Here is a 23,824-nt window from a genome sequence, read left to right as displayed (position 1 = left end):
CCATGGCCTTGCAGAGCCCGGTCCCGACGTGGCTCCTGGCGCGTGCGGCTTCAGGAGCCGAGGGCTTCAAGGTGCTCGGGCTCGCAGCCCCCTTGGGGGACGGGCGCTGCCGTCGAGCCCGAGCCCTGTCACCCTGTCACGTTCCCCGCAGGCGAACGGTGCAGGACAAGATGACGGGCGCAGACATCAAGCTGACAGACGAGCAGGTGGACCTGGTGCAGCGGCTCCAGAAGGGGCAGTTTGGGGACGTCCACTTCGACCCCTACGAGGTGAGGTTGCGGCACGCGCTCGGGCTGCCCGGAGCGGGGCCTGTCCTGCGCGCTGCAGCCACGCGTCCCTGTGTCTCCCCAGCCGGCCGTTGACTTCTTCACCCACGAGGTGATGATCCACCCGGTGACGAATCGCCCAGCGGACAAGCGGAGCTTCATCCCCTCCCTCATCGAGAAGGAGAAGGTGAGAGGTCCGGCGGCACCGCGGCTGAGCACGCGGCCAAGCTCTGCCTGCCCCATGCCCTGAGCAGCGCTGGAGGCGGTGGCTGCGGCCACTCTCCTGGCCCAGGCATGCCCAGCAGCCGTCCTGTCCCCGCCGTATCCTCCCACACCGTATCCTCCCACACCGTATCCCCCCACACCGTATCCCCCCACACCGTATCCCCCCACACCGTATCCCCCCACACCGTATCCACCCCTGCCAAGTGCTCCAGTCCTGTGCAGCCCCCCCCCCCAGGCTCCCGGAGCAGCAGAGCCGTGCTCGGGGCCATTGGTTTCCATCCTCCCATCCCACACCCCCCTCCTCAAGCGTTCGGAGTCTTGGGGCTCCTGGAGCTGACCCGTGCCTGCCCCACAGGTCTCCAAGCTAGTCCACGCCATCAAGATGGGCTGGATCAAGCCCCGCAAGCCCAAGGAGGACACACCTACGTACTACGACCTCTGGGCCCACGAGGATCCCAACTCCATCCTGGGCCGGCACAAGATGCACGTGCCAGCCCCCAAGATGAAGCTGCCCGGGCACGAGGAGTCCTACAACCCCCCACCCGAGTACCTGCTCAGCGAGGAGGAGGTAGGGGGGGTGGTGGGAGCTGTAGAAAAAAGGGCTGGGGGCACGCGGGGAGCTGCGGAGGCAGCGGGACCCTGGCAGGGCTGTGCTGAGGGAGGGCAGCCAGGGGTGCTGGGACACCAGCGTGAAAGCCGCCGACATGTCGCGATGAGCGGGGGGAAGGGGAGCCGGGCGGTTGCTGCTGGTCCAACCTCAAGGGCTTGCCTTGGTTCAAACAAGCCCCAAGAAGAGAATCACTGCAGAGAACAGAGGAAATGTTTTCTGAGCTGGTACAGGGGCTTCCCAGGCAGCAGAGGAAGGTGGAGGGGCCCTGAGCGTGGTCAGGCAGACGGGGAAGCGGGGGTCCTGGCGCGGGCTGCGTCCTGGCACACTGCTGCCAGAGGCACCTTCAGCCCAGAGCAGGTGCTCGGGGAAAACCAGGCAGCAAAACCCGGTCAGGCAGAGGGGGGCTCTGCTGGAGATGAACAGGGAGGCGCTGGGGCAGCGGGGAGCGTCGCGGTGTCTCGTGGGGCGGTGAGGCACCAGCCAGGGGATGGTTCGTGCTCGGCTGGGGAGGGGATGCGCCAGGGCTGGGGCAGCATCGAGGGCCGTGGAGCGCCCGTCCCACGCTGCTGACCCGGCCTCGCCTCCACCTCGCAGAAGCTGGCCTGGGAGCAGCAGGAGCCGGCCGAGCGGAAGCTGAACTTCGTGCCGCAGCAGTACCGGTGCCTGCGGGCAGTGCCCGCCTACTCCCGCTTCATCCAGGAGCGCTTCGAGCGCTGCCTGGACCTCTACCTCTGCCCGCGCCAGAGGAAAATGCGGGTGAGAGCCTCTCAGACCCCAGCACCCCCCTCCCCACGGTGTCCCAGGGACATTCAGAGTGGCCTCGGCGTGCTCCTGTGCCTGTCCCATTGCCACCCAGCCAGGAGCAGGAGTCATGCTGCTGTGGGGCACAGGCCGCTGCCCCTGAAGCCCCTCGCCTACCCACAGCAGCCCCTGCAGGCGGTGCCGGAGCAGAGCTGGGACAAGGGCTTGCAGCGCTCCGAGCCCACAGCCCGCGCTTCCCGGCCTGATCCTGCCCCTCAGCAGCCCCCGTGTCTGCCGTCCCCGGGGCCGTGCAGCCCGCACACACCGCCCCACGGCTCCGGAGCAAGGGGTGCGGCGGGGGCCCGGGCCGTGTCTCACGGGGTGCCTCTCTCGCAGGTCAACGTGGACCCGGAGGACCTGATCCCCAAGCTGCCGAAGCCACGGGACCTGCAGCCCTTCCCGACCACCCAGGCGCTGGTAAATCAGTGTGCAGCTGGGGGGGGGGGGGGTCGCGTGGGTGCCCGGTGGCAGCAGGATGCCCAAGGTGGTCCTGGTGGGCACGGCATGCCCGCACGCCCGTACCCGCCATACTGGGCGCTGCTGCCGCCTCCTTGCCGCGGGGAAAGGCCCGGCCCTGCAGCCCGGGTGAGGCAGGACGGGGTCGGCACCGTCGTGGGTGGGCAGAGCCGGGGATCGGCCCCGAGGAAAAAGCAGGGCCCCGGGTCTGGTCCCGAAGCAGGGTCGGTGGCACACAGATGAGGACGGGTCCCCTTGCTGTGGCAGTGCGGGGAGGTCCCCGCGGAGGTGTCGCGTAGCGTCACGGGGCCCTCACCCGCCTCCTGTCTCCCTCCCCAGGTCTACCGTGGGCACACCAGCCTGGTGCGCTGCCTCAGCATCTCTCCCAGCGGGCAGTGGCTGGCATCAGGTAAGGAGTCGCTGCCCAGACTGGGGCATCCCAGACACACCAGGCACCACTGGCCCAGCCCCGGTGCTGGAACTGGTCCCAGCTTTGCCCCGTAACAGCACAGGGCTCAGGGCAGCCGCTCGGCTGCCCCCTGCACGTGTGAAGGCCGGGGCTCCCGTGAGCTGCCAGCCACGGGGAGCCAGCCCACCCCATTCTGCTGGTGCTGGACGGGGGGGGGGGGGAGCCTGGGCACGAGGCCAGAGCATCCCTGGCTGCCCGAGCCAGCACCGGGTGTCCTGCTGCCCGCGGCAAGGCGCGTCGCCTCCAGAAGGCTCCGTGGGTTTTTCCAGCCGCTCTCGGGGACCCCACCCTGGAGCCTGCGTCCCTCCCGCTCAGCAGTGGAGAAAGTGAGGCTGGAGGAGTGAATGGCGGAGCCCTGCGCGGCCGGCCGGAGGCTGGAGATTGAGAGCAGATGGCAGTTTAACAGCCCACAAAGGCACATGTGCTTTTTATAGCGCTGGAGTTTCCAGGCTGCCAGCTCCCGGTGGCCGCGGTGTCGGTCGGTTGCACAACGTGGAATTCCTGGCCCCGGGCTGGGAAAGTGGCTGAGATCAGGCGTTAAAAATACCCCGACCTGCGGGGACACGGCACGCCGCCGCTACCTGCTCCTGCCGCGGCTGCCCACAGAAAAGCCTGCCCGGGGGCTGCCCCGCGCGGCTCGACGGGGCCACGCCGAGCCGAGCTGAGCCGAGCCGAGCCAGGCGTGCTGCCAGCACGGCAGCTGCGCCGGGAGCTGCGCGCGTCAGGAGGGGACCACGGGCAGAGCCGCGGTGCTGGGGGAGCGGGGAGGGGGCCTGTTCTCCCCGCAGCAGCCCCCGGTCACGTCTCGCCTTCGTGGTGCTGGAGCTGCTGTCGTGCTGAGGAGCTGGTGGGGAATCGCCGGCGCGGGGGCACTGCAGCCTCCCTCCTGCTGCTGCCAGGGCTCCTCCCCGAAGGCTGCGAGCGGGGCACGGGGCTGCCCTTCCCTCCGGCCTGGGGATGCGTCCCGGCCCCCCCGAGCCAAGCCGTGGCAGCGTGGAGTCCCCTGGGGGAGCCATGCCTGACCTGGCCCCCCCCGCGGTGTCCCGCAGGCTCCGATGACTGCACGGTGCGGTTCTGGGAGGTGTGCACGGCTCGCTGCATGAAGACGCTCCCCGTGGGCGGCGTGGTGAAGAGCATCGCCTGGAACCCCAACCCCACCGTCTGCCTGGTGGCCATCTGTGTGTGAGTGCCCCAGCGTGGCCCCCTCTGGCCTCCAGCGCGGTGCAGCCAGGAGCGGCTCCGGGAGCCGGGGGTTGTTGGCGTCCTGTCCTGGGGCCTGTCCAGCCTCCAGGGAGCTCCTGTAACCTCGTGGCACCTCCAGCAGCGAGGACGGCTGCACTGCGGTGCGCGAAGCCACCTCTGCTTGCTGTGACCCTGCCGCCCACCTTGCCTGGTGGCCTTCATTCTTCTGCAGAAGAACCACTCGGTCCCCACCAGCCTCTCCGGGACACCGAGGCTATGACACCCCCGCCTCTTTCCTGGCCTGCAGAAGGGCCTGGCTGGCTTACGGACTCCTACACCGCCCTCCCCACGGTCCTGGCCCTGTGCCGGGGCCATGCTGTGACCGTGCAGGGCTTGCAGAGGGTTTTCCTCCCCTCGGCAGTGCCCTGACCCCTCCTGCACTCTTCCCACGCCACAGGGAGCAGTCGGTGCTGCTGGTGAACCCCTGCCTCGGGGACAAGCTGCTCTACGGGGCCACCGACCAGGTGCTCGAGTCCTACGTGCCGCCCGAAGAGGAGCGGGTCCAGCCCGTGCAGTGGGTCACGGCCACCATCGAGGAGCACAGCAAAGGCATCCGGCTGACCGTGCAGCACAGCAAGGCAGGGCCAGGGCGGCCGTGGGGTGGTGGGCAGTGGCCATGGGGTGGTGGGCAGGGGCGGTGGGGCGGTGGGCAGTGGCCGTGGGGCGGTGGGCAGGGGCGGTGGGGCGGTGGGCAGTGGCTGTGGGGTGGTGGGCAGGGGCGGTGGGGCGGTGGGCAGGGGCGGTGGGGCGGTAGGCAGTGGCTGTGGGGTGGTGGGCAGGGGCGGTGGGGCGGTGGGCAGTGGCCCCACTGATGGGCCTGACCCATGACCATCTCCCACCCTGCTCCCCGCAGGCCCTCAAGCAGGTGACCTGGCACGGCAAGGGCGATTACTTCGCCACCGTCGTGTCTGACAACAGCAACATGCAAGTGCTGATCCACCAGACCAGCAAGCGCTGGAGCCAGAACCCCTTCCGCAAGAGCAAGGGGCTGGTGCAGTGCGTGCTCTTCCACCCCATCCGGCCCTACTTCTTCGTGGCCACGCAACGCTACGTCCGCGTCTACAACCTCCTCAAGCAGGAGCTCACCAAGAAGCTGATGGCGAACTGCAAGTGGGTGTCCAGCATGGCCATCCACCCCGGAGGTACGTGGCCTGCCTGCTCCCCCGGGAGCGAGGCGGGATGGAGCAGCCCCAGGCTGCCTGAGGCGCGGGCAGGGCTCTGGGTGCTGGCGGGGCTGCGTGGGGCTCGCTGGTGACCCCCGCAATGCGCCCCCCCCCCTCTCACAGGCGACAACGTCATCTGCGGCAGCTACGACAGCAAGCTGGCCTGGTTCGACCTGGACCTCTCCACCAGGCCCTACCAGCTGCTGAGGTGAGCCCCAGCCCTGCGGGGAGCTGCCCACGCGCGGGGTCCCCCGGTAACCTGCCTGCAGCCCCCAGGGCCCCTTCCCGGGGGCTGTTCCCTCTCCTGGGACTGGCAGCAGGATGGAGCCCGTCGGGGCTGGGCCGGGAGCAGCCGTCCCTGCCCAGCACGGTGGTGGGGGCGGTGAGGGCAGCCCACTGAGGGCAAAGCCGCTGGGCTCGGTGCCGGGCTGGGCTCCGAGCTGCTGCAGCCTCCCTCGTTCCTTCCGTGTGTCTGGCCGTGCCCGGCACAGCCTGGGGTCTGTAAAGCTTGGCCCCGCACAGGGCTGCAGCAGGCACCCTCCCCTCGCCCTGACGGCACGCGGTCTCTGCAGGCACCACAAGAAAGCACTGAGGAGCGTGGCCTTCCACAAGCACTACCCGCTCTTCGCCTCGGGCTCGGACGACGGGACCGTCATCGTGTGCCACGGCATGGTCTACAAGTGCGTGGGGGAGTCCCGGGGCTTCGGGGTCAGCTCCCCTGTCCTCCCACAGCCCCGTGGCAGCACAGGGCTGCAGGGCTGGGGGTGCTGGGCTGCCCCACACCTCGGGTTTGGGGAGGAGGGAGGGGGTGCGCAGCATTTGTGGGGTGAGGGAGGCAGAGCCCCGCGCTGACCCGTCTCCTCCCACACAGCGACCTGCTGCAGAACCCGCTGCTGGTGCCCGTGAAGGTGCTGAAGGGCCACGCGCTGACGTTGGACCTGGGCGTCCTCGATGTGCTCTTCCACCCCACCCAGCCTTGGGTCTTCTCCTCCGGCGCCGACGGCACCGTCCGGCTCTTCACGTAGTCGCTGTGCGGTGCCAGCGTGCCCCCACCCCGTGCCCCGACACCGGCACCCTGCGGCTGGGGGCAGCGCCGGGCCCACCGCGCTCTGCTGGGAACGGCGCCCCTGCTCCTGCACAGACTCCTGGGGGGCGTGGGGGGGGGGGGGGGTGTGCTTTGTTATTAAACTTCTTTGGGTACAGACCTGTGTCACTTTGTCCTGCATTGCTGGCTCGGCCTGGGCTGGCCACGGGGACATGCAGACACCCCAAAACCTGCTCGGTGCCGCCGCCTCCCCCACCCAGCACGGTGCCCTCCGGCCTTCCGTGGAGCACTCGTGGTGTTCGCTGCCCCTGCCTGTCCCAGCACTCACCCCAGGACCAGAACCGTTCCCGCGGGGTGATATTGGACACGCAGGACCTCTCCTGGCTGCCTCCCCCCGTTACCTGCGGGGGAGCCACCCCACCAGCGGGGCCACGCAGCTCGGGGCAGCCGAGGAATGCCCTGGGCCTCGCAGCGAGCGCAGCGTGTGGGAGAGCTGGGGCTGGGGGCTGGGGGCCCCCGTGCTGCCCTCCCCGGGGCGGTGGGAAGGACAGGCAGCGGGGCAGGTGGAGTAGGTGATGTGGGGCAGAGCAGAAGCCAGGATGAAGCCCTCAGCCCTCTACAGGTCTCCACCCCCCCCCCCACACACACACACCTGCCCCCTCCCGCAGCCCCAGCCCCCACCACCCCACCAGGGTCAGGTTTGGCTGGGGAAGGGGGGGAGACGCCGCACGCCACCTCACTTCTGCACTGCCAGCAGCGCCTGGCCTGGCCTCAGGGCCCCATCCTGCTCCCACCCCGCGCAGTCCCCGGGGACCCGGCAGCACCTGGGCTGCAGCAGGGCTGGGGCCACGCACCAGAGGTGGCGTTGTGCCCCCCAACTCCCTTTGCCCCACAGCGCAGCAGCCAGAGCAGCCCCACACACAGAGCAGGGACACGGCGAGCAGCCAGCCCCCACAGGGCCCCCCCATACCCCACCCCACCCTGGGGGCTCCCCCCCCGCAGTCCCGGTGGAGGAGCCCCCCACGTGCTGCCCTCTGCACCCTGCGGTCCCGCAGCCACCGTGAGCTCATCCCGTGCATGAGCTCAGCGCTGGCCATGGGCCAGGACGGCCACGGCCGCCGGCCCTCCCCGCCGTGCGGGGCCGGGGAAACCGGACGGGAACCTCCACGGCCCAAGCTGCCGGGGGGGGCGGGGGGGGGGGGGGCTGCCTGCATGGCCCCCAGGACCCCTGCAGCAGGGACCCACAGCACCTGGGCTTGTCCCAGAGAGGGGCCCTGGGCTGGAGCCGGCACTGAGCTTGATGCAAGGATCCTGGGGCCAACGCAGTGAGCCCAGAGCCCGAACCTAGACCCTGCAGGGGGATCACAGCCCCCCCCCCCCCCAGGGAGCCCCAGCACTGCGGCCATCCCTGAGCACAAAGTTGGTGCCTTTGGGGTGCTGTTGCTGCCACCTCGTCCCATCCCAGGGGCCTGGGTGTCTCAGCGTGGCTGGAGCCACCACACACCCATGTCTGGGCGAGGGCAGAGCCCCGCAGCCCCTGCTCCTTCTCCTGGGCTGCCCCCAGGCACAGCACAGCCCCTGCAAGGGGACCCCCCCCCCCCAATGTCTCCCCTGCCACAGCCAGAGCCAAGCAAGGCAGGGCTGGGACTAGAGCAGGAACAAGTGGAAAAAGAATGGGCCCCTGTCCCCCGAAAAGGCTGGCACAGCCTCTCCATGCAAAGCCCAAGGGGAAGAGGAGGCGAAGAGGGGGCTCAGGAAGCGGGGGGGGGCAGGGGGGATGAGCCAGGGAAAGGTGCCATCACATGCACACACGCAGCAAACACCTAAGTGCTGCTGAGCCCTGCCAGGCCCAGAGTACGCAGAAAGGGCCCCACAAACAAGGCCCAGGCAGGCTCTACCCCAACCCTGCCGTGCAGGGCCCGAAGCACCGCCGCCTCTCTCCCAGCAGCCCTTCCTAGCCCTGGCTTGTTCACTCTGAGCCCTACTGACAGCAGGGCTCACACTGGTGCTGACAGCCCTGCTGGGCACACAGCGCAAGTGGCACTTCTGGGTGCTCGGGGGAAGGCTGCCACGAGGACAGGGCTCGAGCACACTCTGTAAGGCGTTATCCACGGGGCTCCGACCCAGACCCCAGCCCTCCGATCTCATTAACGGCCCCACAAACGAACCAGGCAGCAGCAGGGGGCAGCTGGACCAACCTTCACCCCGCAACGACTCCCACAGCACCGGGCCTTGAGGAGCGAAGAGCTTTATTTAAAAATAAGTTTATGTACATGAGTGTTGAGAGGACAGTGACATTCATCGACCGGGGCCCCGGGGGCCCTGCGTACAGCATCGGGGAGCAGCAGGGAGGGACGAGGGGGAGGCAGCGGAGGGCTCGGGCTCTGTCCTGGCTGCGCAGAAGCTGCAGGGGGAGCCGGGGAGGCTCGGGGACGCTGCCTGCCTGCGGCCCCTTCCCTCCGGGAGCTGCCACCCAGGGCCCCTGCCCCGGAGCCTCGTCCCTCGTGTCCTTTGGGTGCTGCGGGGCCACGGCTGAGCCAGGCCCTGAGGGGGAGTGGTGGAGGCACTGGGCCAGGCGGGCTCCCGGGGGCTGCGGAGAGCGGAGGAAGACGATGGAGCTGCCGCAAAGGAGGGCGAGCAGGGCCCCGGGCGCGTGCTCGATGCGGGAAGACGTGGCAGTGCCCGTGGCGAGGAGCGCGCCCAACTATTGCTGCGGTGGAGCCGGGGCTCACAGGATCCTGACGAGGCGGCCCAGCGTCTCTGCCACCTTCATGCGGACGGCGGGGACGGGATCCTTCAGGAGCAGGTTGAGGGCTGGAAGGAGCAGAGCACGGACATGCCGGGGGCTGCGGGGGCACGGCCGCTCACCCCGGCCCCAGGCTGGGACCGTGCCTGGGGCGAAGCCACAGCCTGGCTTTCCTCCAGGGCACAGGGAGGGTGAAATCCTGCTCAGGCCCCAGAGGCTCCCCACCAGCCCCTTCCCCAGCTCACACATGCCTGGGGAAGCACAGGCACCCTAAATCCTCTTGGGACCCCCTCCAGCACTGAGACCTGGCCCTGCCCTGGGGCGCGGGGTCAGGGCTCGACCCGGAGGCCCCTCCTGCAGCACCCCGGGGAGGGGAAGGGCCCCAGCACGGGGGTCTGGGGCTGGAGCCAGGTGCCGAGCCTCCGCGGGTCCGCGCGGCTGTGCAGACGCTCGCCGGGCCAAGCCTCCCCTATCAGCACGATTTCCTAATGCCTGGAACAGCTCCCGGTAGTAAGAAAACAATCCAGGTAGTTTTTCCTAGCAGTAAAAGTATAATAATATTTTTCCAGTAGCTTGTTTACCCGGCGCAGGAGAGCCCTCGCCTCCCTCCAAATCCCCCCGCTCCCGCGGCGAGCGAGGCTCCCCTGATTTATGTGCCAGCTCGCTTCCTGCTCGCGGCATCCTCCTGCCTCGCCGGCCCGGCCGCGGGGGTGCCCCGGGGCGGGCTGTAAATCTGAGAGCCCGAAGCCCTCCCCGGACCCCGCTCGACTAATCCACTCAATACGGGAAGCTCGCGCAACCCAAGCCAGGCCTGCTCACTCCAGCTATTACTCACACACACGCAGATTATCTTTCACTTGTTTCAAACAGACAGGCCTCTTTCTTCTGGAAGGGCTCAGGGAGCCAACGGAAAGATAGTTTTTCCTTTTTTAGTGTTTTTTAAGCTCTCTTGGAACAATCCAAAAGTTTCCATGCATTACTATATACTATGAGGTCACTAGTGACAGGGAAAAAATCCCTGAAATCCAGGAAAATTACTTAACTCTGCTCCAAAATGCCACCAGCTTCAATTTGACTTTTTATTAGCCCTTCGTAACGAGCCTCAGCTCTGCCTTTTAACAGTTAACACATTGCAAACAAACGCTGCAAGTCCCCTCCTGCTTACGCTAAGCCGCTGCAAATGCCACGCGAGCCGCAGGCGGTGCCCGGGGCCGGTGCCCGGCCAGCACCGGGGCCGTGCTGTGGGGTCGGGGCTCAGGGGCTGCAGCCTCGGCCCCGGGACCCGCTCACCCCGTGGCCCGCAGCCTGCAAACTGCTCCTGCTGCAGCATCCCCGTGCCAACAGCTTGGCCTGTGGCAGCGCCTTCACTTGCCAGCCCCGGTCCCCTGTGCCTGCAGGTGCTGGGCTCATCCTGGCCGCAGCTCCGTTCCTGTGCCCCCACGAGTCCCCCTGCACACCCAGGGATGCGCCCAGGCACTGGCTGCAGGCAGTGCTGGATCCCAGCCCATCTGGGAGGGAACAGGGTCCCACCGCAACCCCGTCCCTCTGTGATGGCCTCAAGGCCCCGAGCTGCTGTTCCCAGGGATCCCACGGTGCTGCCCGTGCCACGGCCCCGTCACCCGAGAGTGGAGCAGGAGCCTGGGGCACGGCGCGGCCCCACGCTGCGGAGCCCGAACTCATGGGGCTGGGCTCCGGCTCCAAGCCCCAGCCCCTGCTCCCCGGCAGTGCAAGCCGCGGGCACCGACTCACCCGAGATGAGCTGGTCCAGGTCCACTTGCTGGCAGTGGTCTTCGTCCACGTGCAGCACAAGGAAGCCTGAGGAAGAAGCTCAGTGTCAGGGCTTGGTCTGGACCCCGCTGGGAACCCCCAGGACCGATGAAGGAGGTCACAGAGGCTCGCAGGGCGCCGGGTCACTCGTCCCTGCTGGCCGCACGTTGTGCAGTCAGGCAGAGCCAGCAACAAGGGCTCATGGGGGCCACATATCCGTTGTGCGCACACCGCCCCAGCTAACATGTGCCCTAAGGAGGCTCCCACCAGCACCTCTGCCTCCTGCAGCTCCCGTAGCTCACTTAAATCATTTCTGGGCACGTCTGCCTGCAGCGCAGCCGAGGTCTCCACTGAAAGCAGCACAACCTCACACCACTTGCGGTATTACATGGGTAAGAGCAAGGCTGGCTGCTACCCGTATCCTCAAAAAGGAGTTGAGAGCTCCAGAGAGAGATGTGAAGCCTCGGGAGCAGCCCCAGATGTCCCTCGGTGCTGGGATGCAACCACAGCTCCCGCTTTACCAGGGGCAGCACCAAAACCAGGGTCGGGGCGCGGAGCAGCACTGCTGGATGACTCCTGCTTGAACCACCTGCCCTGTTACACGGCTCAGCCGCAACCACAGAACTGCTCCGAGCTGACAGCACGGGGCTGAGGCAGCACTTCTGGCCGATAAAGCAGTGACACGCACTGCTCACCTCACCGTAACCTCATCCGCATGCTGCAAGCTGAGTCTGGAAATCTTTACAATGATGGGATGAGCTGGTCTAGGTCCAGCACAGGTCTGTGCAGCCCTCAGGCAGGCCACTGCTGCTGCAGGACGGGGTCTGCTCAGGAGCTGCCTCCAGTGTGTGCTCACCCAACCCACGGTGTGCCCTGGCCACGGGCTTTCACGGCAGATGCTGCGCACCCTGCGGAGCGGCCACCGAACGCCTCCCCAGGACACCCCCAATGGCCACGTCCAGCCTTTAGGAAGAGGAGACCCACGCTGCACCCAAGAGGCTTGGGAGCAGGACTTACCAATGAACATAGGCGCAGCTGCTCTGATGTCCACCCAGTTGCTCTTGAAGTAGAACAGGTTGGTTAAAATCAGGCGATTCAGCATCTCCGGGTAGCTCTGCATCTGGGGGAGAAGCGGCAGGAGAGGAGTCACGCAGGGCACGAGGCCGGCTGCCTGCAGCACTGGCACCATCTCCTGGAAGCCCAGAGGTGCTGGGTAGGCTGAGCATCACCCAGGACACTGGGCTGGGAGGGGGAACGTCCCCGTAAGGACACAGGGGCACCGGGCAGGACCCCGAGGATCCCACTCGGCAGCCCCAGCACGAGCCCCACGGGCAGCACCGGCGCCGGCCCCGCGGGCTCTGGCTGCGCTCACCAGGTGCTTGCAGACGTTGTTCATGAACTCCCCGTAGTGCAGGCTCCTGTCCTCCCGCAAGTGGTTCAGGAACATGTCGCAGAGCCCCTCGCAGCCCATGTTGGGGCCGCACATGCGCAGAGCAAATTTGCAGGCCTGCGGCACAGACAGGGGGAGGCTGCAGCGTGTGCCGGGGGGCTCAGCGCCTCGTGGCCTCCCCAGGCTGGTACCCCACGCTGGGGGGGCTCCCTGGTGCCCGCTGGCGGGCAGCGGGGCACTCACCTTGACAACCTCAGGCTTGGGGTCCTGGAGGTGCAGCAGCAGCGTTACCAGCCCGTTCAGGATCTGCTCGAAGAAAGCCTCGCAGTCGTCTTCGCTGAACTTGGTCAGGTTGCCGAAGAGCACGATGGACGACTGGCGGAGGCCGGGCTGCTCCTGCAGGCAGGGGACGAGCAGGGCTCAGGGAACTCCACTGGGGTGTGAACTCACCCCTTCCCTCTGACTCCCCAACGGCACAGCCCCCGGCCCCTATATCCCCAATTCCAACCACTGCCTGCAGCGGAGCCCCACAGCAGGGGACACCCGGGGGGCACTGAGCCCACTCAGGGATGGGGTCTCTGTGCCACGTCCAGCTCTGCCTGCCTGGGGGGGTGCACAGCCGGGACAGGGGCTGGGTAACGCCTGGCTGCGGTTTTGCTCAGGCTGGGGAGAGCCACAGGAGCCCCCGCAGCCGGAGTGCGGTGCTGCAGGGGCTGGGGTGCTCCCCGAGGGTGGCACCGGAGCAGCAGGGGGCAGGATCCTGCACTCGGCTTGCTCCGTGCCGTGGCGGAGCTGGCGGTGATGTTGGAGGGGTTTGGGGGACGCAGAGACCACTGAGAGCAGCGGAACATCGCGGGACAGATGCCTGCAGAGACCTGGCCCCCTCCCTGTCCCCCAGCACCCACGGAGCACAGCCTGGACCCTGCTGCCCACTGGGAATGGAACCCATCTGTCAAGCGGGCCCTGGCTCATCGGACAAGCTGCTTTAGACATGACAAAGGCACAAGCTCTGTCCCCCAGGCTCCCTTACGCTGTCGAAGAAGGGTCGGATCCTGATGGCGATGTGGAGGAGCATGGACTGGATGTCTCTCTCCTCCAAGTGATCCAGGAGCTTGGAGAGACTGGACATGGCCTCGAGCGCAACCAGGTTGTGGGGGTCGTCTTTGTCGTCCATGCCGTTGACCATGGACGCCAGCAGCTTGGCCCCGTGCTTCCGTACCTGCAAGGGCAGCGATGAGAGGAGCGTTTGCTGTGGGGCAGCCTGGCAGGGACCCGGCCCTGCTCGGCCATCCCCAGGGGCCGGGACGGGCTCTGTCATGCCTAGGTTGTGCCATGGCACCAGCACCAGGCGGGGGACCCGGCCTGCTAACTCAGGGTCATTTCTTAAAGCAGGACGAGCCAAACGCAGCGTCCCCAGAAGTCAGTGACCTGATCACTGCACGGTGCCCTGCAGCGAGCTCCTGCCTCACCCTTGCTTCCAGAGAGAAGGAGCTGGAATTAAATTAAATTACAGCTGCTGAGCGCAATGCATCTTCGGCACAGGCCAGTCACTGCACGTGGCAACTGCTCACCGCAGGCACCGCTTCTCCTCCCGCTGGAGCGATCGGCGCAGCATTTCGCTGCGTAATTAGAGCCGGTGCACAAGCAGCAAAGGGGGAAATTAAGTTTGCACAAGCCACATCAAGTCTGCCATCGCTTAATTCTGAGCGCTCGGCTTTGCAAATCAGGCCATGCCGTCCAGTGCAGCTCACGGAGCACGGCTGGGAGCGAACATCGCATCGCGACCCTGTGCCACGGGGACGTGCAGGAAGGGACTGCCGTGCCCTGAGCCCACCAGCCACGCCAGGTCGGCGTTGCTCCAGGTCGCCCTAGCAGGTAAGGGAAGGAGCAACTGCAGCACTAACGTTAAACGCAGCCACCCTGCTCCCAGCTGACTGCAGATTCGGGAGGCACTGCCCTAGTGACACGGGGGCAGCTCTCCCGGCCCTGGCACGTGGGAAACCCAGATGCACTGAGCTCTGCTCCTGCTGGATGCAGCAGGGAAGCCAGCAACAGACCATCACTGCTCCTTCCCGCGTTGTACGAGGCTCACTGCAGCCCTCCTCTTCCTCACAGCGCTGCTGCCTTCCTGCTTCCCCAGCTGCTGCCCACAGCAGCGCTGCGGCTCACGCAGAGCAGAGCATCGGGCGCTATCAGCAGCTCTGCCCAGGCTACGCCAGCAGAACGGTATTTTTAGCAGCTGCTTATATTTTAGTGGCAGCTCACAGTGGTGTATTTGTGTGCCCAGGGCTGGCCCGCCCACAACCCCTGCCCAGGGTTTGGCACAGCACGGAGCAGACGCCCGCCAAGCCCCACGCCGCTGCTGCTGGGACCAGGTAGGCAGAGCGTGGGCAGCCCGGTGCAGGACGCACTGCAGCAATCCCACGCCTGCGGGGCAGGAACGGGGTCGAGCAGCCACGTCCCAGACAGGGTTGAACCTGGAACCTTGTGGGACAGAGCCGTGACTGCAGGTCCCCAGCAAAAAGCAGTGGACACGGAGCATCCCGTCCCTGCACTCCAGCGGACGCGCCTCCGGCATGAGCTGCCCCGACCGCAGCACTTCGGAGATCTGGAAAACTAATTCTGGCCTGCCTGAATCCCACCGTCGGGACAGGAGATAACTGTATTTAAGGATCCATTTATCAGCTGGTAAAGACACCAGAGCAGCAGGAAGCAGAAAGGGCAACGGGCCGACACGTCTCCCGCAGGCGCGATGCTGCTGCTGCTGCTGCTGCTGGGGGCGGCCCCACAGCACGACCCCTGCTCGGGCCAGCCGGTCCCCCCACGGCTCCTCCAAACCAGGCTTTTACAGACATCTCTCAGAGCAGCTGGGAGCCTGCCCCAGAAGGGCTCTCAGGCGGCGTGCCACGGAGTTTGCTCTCACCTTTTCTGGCGACCCCGAGGAGATGTTGCCCAGCCCCCGGAGAGCCAGCATCCGCACCAGCATGCAGGGGTCCTTCTGCCTCCCCGTCATGTTATCCATCACGGTCTCCAGCAGCATCAGGTCATTCACCACGTTGCTGTTAAGGAGCTGAAGCAGGAGAGAGCATCAGCAGTGACAGGACAGTAACCCCTCAAACCACAAGGGAGCTGATGCCTCTGATTCAGGTGCTCCTATCCCATTACTCTGGGAAAGAGCCCAAGGCAGACTTGGTTTGTCCCCAGTTCTCTCAGACCCTAACTCTACGCTCAGGTCATCCAGACGTACATCTGGGGCAGCCCTCACGCCCCTACACAGGTGCTCAGATCTGGGGAACCTGCAGTGATTTGTAACACGTAAGTCAAGGACCCCAGGGACGGATGACGTAGGACAGTCAGAAGGGACCCAACTGCGTCCCCCCGGAGCAGGACCGAGGTGCAAGACCACCTCCGGGGTGAGCTGAGGGCAGCGGGGAAGAGCTCGGGCTCCCTGCAGGGCCCGAGGGCTGAAGCACGTCCCGCCAGGCTGCGCAGCAGCCGAGCAGCACGGCACCGGGAGCGTCCCCAGCGCCAGAGCTCCTGGCGAGCCGTGCCGAGCCCCGGGAGCGCTCAGAGGCATGGAGCTGGGGGGTGGTTCGGGACCCCCGGCTGGATGGAGCCGATGGGGCTGCTCTCCCCCTGACCCCATCCCTGGGGCTGCAGGGAGAGCCATGCGTGGACACGGACGGGCTCCAGGGAACAGCACGGGGCTCGTCCCCAGCGAGCCGGGGAGGCCGTTAACTGGGGAGGCCATTAATTGGGGAGGCCGTTAATTGCCTGCAGCGGCAGGGTCGGCGCCAGCCCAGCGCAGGAGGGGCACGCCGGGGTTAACGACCTGCGAGGCGGCCGCGCTGCCTTTAGCAGGGGCTCCCGGGGGCTGCTGCAGCCTGGTGCTGGGCTTCAGCAACCTGCGGGGAGATGCTGGGAGCCCCGGGGACCCCAGGCGCAGCACCCGCAGCCCGACGTGGGGGAGCTGGTGGCTGCAAGCGAGGGGCTGCCAGCACCCCAGAGCCGCCCTCGGGGCTGGCACGGAGCCCCTCATCCAGCCGCTTAACCCAGGGCATCCCAGGGCAGCGCTCCGCACCTCTGCCCAGCGCCTGCGGAGAGGCTGAAGGCACAGAGGGCTGAAGGCACAGCGGCTGCAGCGTGCTGGCCCTGCGCTGCCCGGTGCCGCCGGTCCCCACTGCCACAGCCCCGTGGCCGTTCCCCTCCTCGCTTCCACTCTGTCATCTCCGTCACTGGCACGGCTGCGAGAAAAGGGACTGAGCTCTCACCTCATCAGTTTTGAGAGAGGGAGACACAGGCATTTGCTTCCTTCCCCTCCAGCTCCATGGTGAGGCAAAACTGCTATTTTAAACCCTTTAAGGATGCAGAGAGCCAACCACACTCCAAAACTAAAGCAGATTCTGGGACGGGATCCAAGAGCAGGGCCGTCAGCTCCCCCAGCCAAACAGAAAATAAAAACAGTGCCTTAATCCCAGGCTGCTTAAGCAGCTGAGAATTTAAAAGGTGGTTTATAAGCAGGGATATAGTTCTGCATTGTTGGCATAAGGTGCTCCTTTATGTAACAAACACTCCTCGAGCGGCCCAGGGCTTTAAGGTGGTATGTACGCGCAGCTAGTGTTACCGTCTGCTGGCCGCGCTGCCCCGCGCCAGAGGAAAGGACTTGAGTCACCTCATTCCTTAAGGTGGTACGTAAGGAGGGAGTTATGGCTTGCTGGCTCACTGCAGTGATGCGTTAAGAGTTGGACTCCTGCACGCACTTCTCTGCCATCCCCTCTGCCAGAGGGTCGGGAAGCCGAGGAGGACAGCCCGCGGCTGCGCCGTGCCGCGAGCACGGAGGCACGGCCCCGCTGCAGGGCAACCCTCGTCCCTGCTGCCTCCTGCCCGGAGCCGGGCACGGACGGGCAGACGGACAGACAGGAGCAGCCACCTCCCCTCCTCACCTCGGCGAAGAAGGCCGTGGTGGTGATCCTCTGGCTGTCGAACACGCTGCTCAGCGTCGGGACGAGGTTCTTCACGATCAGGGGCAGCCTGGGCCCGGCGTGGCGTGCCATGGCGCTGCGGACAGAAGGGGCCGCGTCACCCACACCGGGACGCTCTGCGGGGACGGGCTCAGCCCGCGCAAACAACGGTGCAAAACTTGGCAGCGAGAGGAAGGGAACGCAGCGCTGGGAACAAACCAGCCCCCCAGATCTATAGCAGCGGGGTCATCGGTGGCCAGGAACCGCGGGGTGCTCAGAGCAGGTTCCTGTGCCCGCAGACCCAGGGACCCACGAGCAGAGCGCGGTGAAGCGCTGGCACCGAGCCCCGCACCATGGGGCGTCAGCAGCCAGGCAGCCACCACGTGCCCCTGCTAACAGCTCCTGCGGGGCCAGCAGGACGGGCAGCCAAAGCCCAGGGCAGCTCCGAGCCCTGCGGGCAGCTCCCCTCGCCCCAGCAGCGCCGCACAAGTGGGGACCAGCGGGGGGGGCCTGGCAGCCCTCGCCCTCTGTCTGCTGTCTGCATCCCCGTGCCCTGCGGCTCTGCGGCAGCAAACACAGCCAGGACAAACCCCTAATGGTTTCACATCCTCGTGTCCGTGCCCAGGGGCTGCTGGCAGGGTGACCCACGCTGCCCCCACTGAAACCCGGCCCTGCACCCATCCCTGCTCCGTCCCACCCCCGCGGGGCTGCTCACAAGGTAACTGACACGTTAACCCGAACCGCACCGGGCAGCGAAGCATCTCTTGCCCGCAGCTCGGCCCACGCTTTGCTCGGACAGGCACGGCACAGCCTGTCACCACCACCTCCCTCCTGCCACCGGCTGGCCTGGGGACGAGCCACGGGGGGGACCCAGCTCCAAGCCCCCTTTGGGTCGGGCACCGCGGCCGCAGCGGCTGCTCCAGCAGAGCTTGGCCAGGAGGGACGGGTTTTGTTTGGGATGAGACACACAAGCGTTCAGGAGGCTCAATAAAGCATTTTTGTGAACGCTGGAAAATCCCAAACCGGTCGTCTCCTCCTCAGCCGTCCAAGAGCTATTAACCGCGCTGGGTGGAGGGACAGCGGAGTCCCGAGCTGAACCAGGCCGCGCCGATCGGGACCGGGGCCGGGGCCGTCCCTGCGGGCGCTCCTGTGCCAGCACGGCCCCACTGCCCTCGGCACGGGGCCGCGCAGCAGCCACGGGAGGGCAGGCAGGGGACGTCCAGCCTGCAGCCAGCCGTCTGCAAGGGCTGGGTGCTGCTGCAGCACCTGGTGAACGGCGTGGGCATTTCAGCAGCAGCAAAATAAAAAGAAAAAAAAAATCCACCCAAGACCGTTCAGTATCCGTCACACCTTCGTTAGAAGGGCACAGCCTCGACAAGCTCATCAAAGCGGCCGAGACCAGCGGGGGTTTTGCTGATGAGCCCGACACGCTGCTGCACAGCCCCGGCCTCCTCCTGGCGAGCCGGGGCGATGGGCACCAGGCAGTGCGGGGTGGCAGGCACGTGGCAGCAGGACCCGTGGGATGCTCAGCCCAAAGGGAGCTGAGCCATCGGCTGCATCCAGCCTGACCGCGCTCCCGGCACCGCTGCTCAGCCCTTGGCGCCCGTCCACGCTCCCGCCCCCCCAGCAGCGAGTCCCGGGGCCGATCGCACCAGTAACGAGCACTTCCCCCCGCTTTGACCTCCAGGCGTCGGGCGAGACAGAGGCCGACAGTGAGTCACCCCCTGCCCGGGCTGCTTCCAGCGCGCGGGGCCTGGGCCCGGCCACCCCACCGGCGGTCCCACCCTGACCCCCGGGAACCCCTCGGGACCCTGCACGGGCTGCAAAGCATCGCAGCTGCCCCGGGACGCAGCACGCCCGGTCCCCGCGGCCACGCCACCACCGGTGCCGGAGGAGAAGCAGCGGGAGCGGCGCGTCTCACCCGGCCAGCACGGCGATGCCGTCGTGGTGCCTCTCTGGACTCGCCATCAGGTCCCAGCCGCCGGCGCTGCCCACAGCCCTGGTGACCGCCTCGCTGCCGCCCCGGGCCAGCATCACCTTCAGCGTCTCCACGGCGCAGCTGGGGAGAGAAGCACCGCGCCGTCACGCCGCGGCACGAGCCGCCCGCGGCCCGAGGGGCAAGCCCGGCACGCGGCAGCGCCGGGACAGGGGCTGGTGCGGAGGCACCCGAGGACTGAGCGAGCTTCAGCTGGAGCGAGACAAACCCATAACTCACTGCTACTTCCATTTGCACCGTGACATTTGCCATTAAAGTGATCCAAGACAATAGGCTGAAAAGTAAAGAAGTCCAGAACTACTTTAAGGAGGGTTTTTTTGCATTAATATTTTATAGGTAGGGATTATTTTGCTGCGAGCACAGAGCAACATATGGGAACCATACATTATCCTGTCAAAACAAAACAAATATAAGTAATGGATAAATCTTAGCCTTCAATATGAGCAAGAGGAATGTATTTACCACACACACGAAGAAAACATGATTTAGGAAGGGTGTCTCAACACAAAGGTCTTTCGGCTTACGACTCGGGCGCCTGCTAGTTTGGCTTCTGGAAGGAGCGGGCTGGGCTGCGGTGACGGGGGGCAGGGACGTGTAGGGACAGGGCTGCAGGGCACGGGCACCCCGGGGCTCTGCGGCAGGACACCCCGGCCTTCCTTAACGCGGGACGTGCGATCTCTGCTCTCCTGTGTCCGAAGTTGAGAATAATGATGGAAAATAAGCGCTCACCCACCGCATGCACGGAAAACACACCCCACCACAGCCAGACCTGGAGCGTTTGGTGGCTCTGTGCTGCATGTCTGCACCCTTCCCTGCAGCCAGGTCTGGGGTTCCCCGGGGACAAGCGCCTCGAGGATGCATTCGCCGAGCAGAGCGTCACCAAGGGCTAAAGCCGAGCATCTGCCCAGGACAACGCACCAGGAGCAGGAAAGGAGACAAGCAGGAGCACAGAGCAGGGTTGCTTTGCTCCTCGGCACAGGCACTTCCAGTGCTCAAAGCACGAGGACCTCTCCATCCACAGCCACCCAGCACCCGCCACGAGCCCCAGCAGAAGCTGCCTGGCCCCACGCTGCCCTCACAGTGGCGCGGGCGATGCCCAAGCCTGATGTCTGCACCGCAGGACCCACCCGGGAGAACCCAGAGACAGGCACCCACGGAGGAACATGCAGCTGGGTCCGGCAGGGATGGAAACGGAAAAGCAGGACCACCATCGCTTACTGAGCCAGCTCGCTCAGCTCTGTGCGAAGCCCTGCCTGGAGCAGAGTCCTTCCGCGAGCTCTGAGCATCCCTGCACCACGAAGGCTCCTGGACAACACGGAATTAACTACTAATTAAATAAAACCTTAGGCTGGAGTATCCCCCGCCATCTGTCCACACCAGCCTGCCGGTACACAGAGGAGCCCTGCTTTCAGTGCCCGGGAGCCCAGCTACGCGGACCTCAGGGGCTTTCAGCCCGTGTTCAGGCAGAGCCAGCCCGACCTGCTGCCGCCTGCACAGCTCCTGCGGCGCCTCCCTGCTGCAGCCGAAACCCCAAAGCGACCTGCACGGGCCTCCAAGACACGCACGGGCCTCCAGCAAGGTCCTTCCGCGGAGCGAGGCGGCAGCCCCTGATCCCAAAGAGCCCCCCCAGCAGCCTGGACTAAAACCCTGGCTGCTGCGCTGCACAGGAGCTGGTGCAGAGGGAAGGTCTCCTGACGTACCCCGACACACTTGGAGCAGGAGAGCCCAACACCCGGCAGCTCCTCCAGCTGAGCACCCTGCTGCTCAGCCAGCGGCTGGGGACCACCAGCCACGGACCGCCACCACGGCTGGTGCCAAGGACCACCACCACCCCCCCAGACCACCACCAGCCCCCACGATCGCAGCAGCACGGCCCTGCAGAGCAGGCTCGGCCCGGCAGAGGCTGCACGGGCTGCAGCGACAACCTGGTGCCGGTGTTCAGCAGGTCTGTGCCCGTACCTCTGCCCGGCCCCGTGCTCTCAGTGCCCCCAGGGCAGGCAGGAACCTTCCCCGAGCACCACCAGCAGCCAGCACCCCTGGCCCCAACCAGCCTCCCCTCCTGCTGACAAGACCGACCCGATCCCCACGGCCCTATCCATCAGGCCACGCCAGCAGGCCCTGCTACGCCCCCGGCCCGCTCCTGGGCCCTTGTCCTCGCTGTCGGCATCCCCCCGCCCCCGAGCCTCGCCTCCAGCTGTGGGACGAGGACCACCACCCTCCTGCAGCAGCCAGCAGGGCACCGTGGGGACCGCGCACGTTTCTGCACGGCAGGAAACCTGCACAAGCCTCAGCGCTTCGTGTGCGCGCAGGTGAAGCTGTGGCTTAGCCCAAGAAAGCCAGGGTGGGATTTTTCTTGCAGCACAAGAAAACAGCAGCAAGAAAGCCTCCGGCAGAGGACAGAGCCCAGCGAGGGCCGGGGACCTTCCCGCCAGCTCTGTGGCTACGGGTGAGGTCTGAGAGGCGAGGGCACGGCCCCCGCCCGGTGCTGGCTCTCGGGGGCCATCACCCAGCCAAGCCCCCGCTCGCCTCGAGCCTCCCCACGAGCTCCTGGCTCGGCCTCACGGCACCGGGGGCTGGGAGCCCGGGGCCAGCGAGCCACCGCGGCGCGAGGCGGCTCCTGCGGGACAGACGGCCCGAGCGCTCGCTCGCAAGCTTTGCTTTTTCCACCGTGTCCTATAGACACTTCCTTCCTTTCCAACAAAAGCCTGTGTCTTCCAAACTCCTTTTCCTGCCAAGCTATCATATTCACCTTTACCATCTCTCTTTGGCATTTAAGTATCATGGAGACTCAGAACTCAAAACGCGGACAGGAAATTGCTTTGATATTGTAACCAGCTCCTGGGACGGGGCTGGAATTTCACATCTCGGCGTTTTTTTCTGCGCGTTGGACAAAGCCTCTTCCCCCTCCATCCATCAGCAATGACTTCATGGACACGCGGCCCCAGCTACCTGCCTGCACCCACGCAGCAGCCGCGCGGCCCCGAGAGCAGCCTGCTGGCCCCTGCCCCCGGCCCCAGCCTCTTCTGCAAGGGGCCCGCGGCTGCCAGCACCCTCCTGCCCCCGGCAATGCCCCTGGGGAACAGGGGGCAGCCGGGGCAGCGCTGCTCTGCAGCAGCACCCGAGACTTGAGAAACGGCACCAGGACACCCAGCACGGGCACAGCTGTGCCAGCCCCGGCCGGGGAGCTGCAACGAGGGCCGTTTTCCTTCCCGAGGACAGACGCCGTGTGCCAGCAGCGTGGTGGCCGGGCGCTGATGGAGCAGAGCCAGCGTCACCAGGACGCCCACGCTCAGACGAGCCCCGGCGATGGCAGCGGCCAGGACACCCCCGCAGCACCGGCCTCCCCGCAGCACCGGCCTCCCCGCTTCGCCCAGCAAGCCCTGGACCAAGCTGGCTGCCCCGCTCGGTGGTGAGATGGGGGAGGAAGAGGAGGGGAGGAGGAAGGAGGCTGCCTCCCCGCGTGCTGCAGGGACACGATGGGGGCTCTCCCCTCCCCGTGCCGGTGCTGCCTGCGACACGGGTACCCAGGAGCCGCTGACTCCCTTCCGTTTCCTTGCCAGCACATCAGCTTTTCTCACTGCAGGATCCAGGGGCTCCTGCACCCCAAAGGCTCGCTCTCGGGATCAGCGGAGTGCACGTGGACAGGAACTGAAGCCACGGCCGGGGGGCACGCGGGCTCGCCCAGCCCGAACGATGGAGGAGCGGCCGCAGCAATAGTTCAGCGTGTCCTGGTCTGCGTCCCGAGTGCTGCTTGTCGTCCAGACACTTCTGGAGGAAGAGCAGCAGTTCCTGGCTCCTGCGCCTCCTTCCCTGGGAGGCAACCAGTTGCTTCAAGTTTCCTTAAGTCCTGCTCGCGGCTCTGGTGCGGGGTCTGGCTGGGATCTGCCCCTGCCTCTTTTCCAGGAGTCGTTAACGGGGAAGAGCGCGATGAGAACAGACAGTTCTGGACGCACAACCCAAAGCCACAGAGGAAGCAGGGGTGTCCGCCCCGGGTCCGGGGCTCTGCGTGAAGCCCCCCGCAGAAACGCCCCGAGGGGACAGGCCGCGTGCCACGGGTGCAGGGAGCTGCCAGCACCACGGGCACAGGAACGGCGGCGGGGCAAGCCGTGCTCCAGCCCGCTCCTCCGACACATCAGGTTCATTTAATTCTGTTCTAACATGTGGTCTAAATAAAATGCTAATCAGATAGCAGCCCTGCCATCCAGCATAACAACCTGTTTCCACTCATCACATCTCCGGGCTGGAAAAGTCCCCCTCTGAGCGAGCAGGAGCTTTCCGCGATGGAACCGGGGCCGCCACCGCGTGCCCAGCAGACGGAGGGTATTGCTCAGCACAGCCCACGCCGCCGCGCCCGGGGCGAGGAAGCGGCGGCTCTTCGCCGTTGGGACTTGACAAATGAACTGGCGAGTGATGCCAGAGCCCTTTTAACTCTCCACCACTGTGTTTGGTGTCTCTGTGCGCTCCTCCAGGCTTTGTTTTTTTCCCCAAGGCTAATAATAGCCTGTAAGAAAACCAAGCCTGAAAACCAGGGCACAGCCTCCGCCCGCAGGGGAGCCTTCAGACAGCGAGCCGACCGAGGGCCTCGCAGGCACGGCAGGCCTGGCCAGGCCGCAGCACCTCCTGCTGCCGCTGCCTCGCTCACGGCCTTCACCCCAGCACCTCCACAGACTTAATGTGCTTTAAAGCC

The 23,824-nt window shown here is 66.3% G+C and overlaps 2 protein-coding genes across 16 annotated transcripts in view; one reads left to right on the top strand and one right to left on the bottom strand.

Annotated features, from left to right (window-relative positions):
- BOP1 (BOP1 ribosomal biogenesis factor) overlaps positions 1-6,436 on the top strand; it is a 52,773-nt gene extending 46,337 nt beyond the window's left edge. The window contains exons 5-16 of the mRNA XM_083826365.1: positions 152-269; positions 352-453; positions 847-1,059; positions 1,696-1,857; positions 2,239-2,319; positions 2,698-2,767; positions 3,877-4,009; positions 4,467-4,647; positions 4,923-5,211; positions 5,356-5,440; positions 5,805-5,912; positions 6,104-6,436. Coding sequence (XP_083682491.1) covers positions 152-269; positions 352-453; positions 847-1,059; positions 1,696-1,857; positions 2,239-2,319; positions 2,698-2,767; positions 3,877-4,009; positions 4,467-4,647; positions 4,923-5,211; positions 5,356-5,440; positions 5,805-5,912; positions 6,104-6,257 — 1,696 coding nt within the window. The 3' untranslated portion in view covers positions 6,258-6,436. The remainder of the gene's footprint in view (positions 1-151; positions 270-351; positions 454-846; positions 1,060-1,695; positions 1,858-2,238; positions 2,320-2,697; positions 2,768-3,876; positions 4,010-4,466; positions 4,648-4,922; positions 5,212-5,355; positions 5,441-5,804; positions 5,913-6,103) is intronic.
- A 2,073-nt stretch (positions 6,437-8,509) lies between these two features.
- MROH1 (maestro heat like repeat family member 1) overlaps positions 8,510-23,824 on the bottom strand; it is a 48,860-nt gene continuing 33,545 nt past the window's right edge. For 11 of the 15 annotated variants that reach the window (XM_083826350.1, XM_083826359.1, XM_083826360.1 and 8 more), the window contains 9 exons: positions 19,063-19,200; positions 17,124-17,238; positions 15,104-15,250; positions 13,211-13,399; positions 12,424-12,576; positions 12,163-12,297; positions 11,808-11,910; positions 10,773-10,838; positions 8,510-9,091 (listed from right to left, as the gene is read on the bottom strand). In XM_083826350.1, the coding sequence (XP_083682476.1) occupies positions 9,006-9,091; positions 10,773-10,838; positions 11,808-11,910; positions 12,163-12,297; positions 12,424-12,576; positions 13,211-13,399; positions 15,104-15,250; positions 17,124-17,238; positions 19,063-19,200 (1,132 nt within the window). In that variant the 3' untranslated portion in view covers positions 8,510-9,005. Of the gene's footprint in view, positions 9,092-10,772; positions 10,839-11,807; positions 11,911-12,162; positions 12,298-12,423; positions 12,577-13,210; positions 13,400-15,103; positions 15,251-17,123; positions 17,239-19,062; positions 19,201-19,449; positions 19,824-23,824 lie in introns of those variants that run through there. The other 4 variants (XM_083826353.1, XM_083826354.1, XM_083826351.1 and 1 more) reach the window with 1 other exon arrangement.

The sequence above is a fragment of the Anser anser genome (assembly GCF_964211835.1).
Source record: "Anser anser genome assembly, chromosome: 2".
Classification (NCBI taxonomy): domain Eukaryota; kingdom Metazoa; phylum Chordata; class Aves; order Anseriformes; family Anatidae; genus Anser; species Anser anser.
This window is presented reverse-complemented; position numbering and strand designations above follow the sequence as displayed.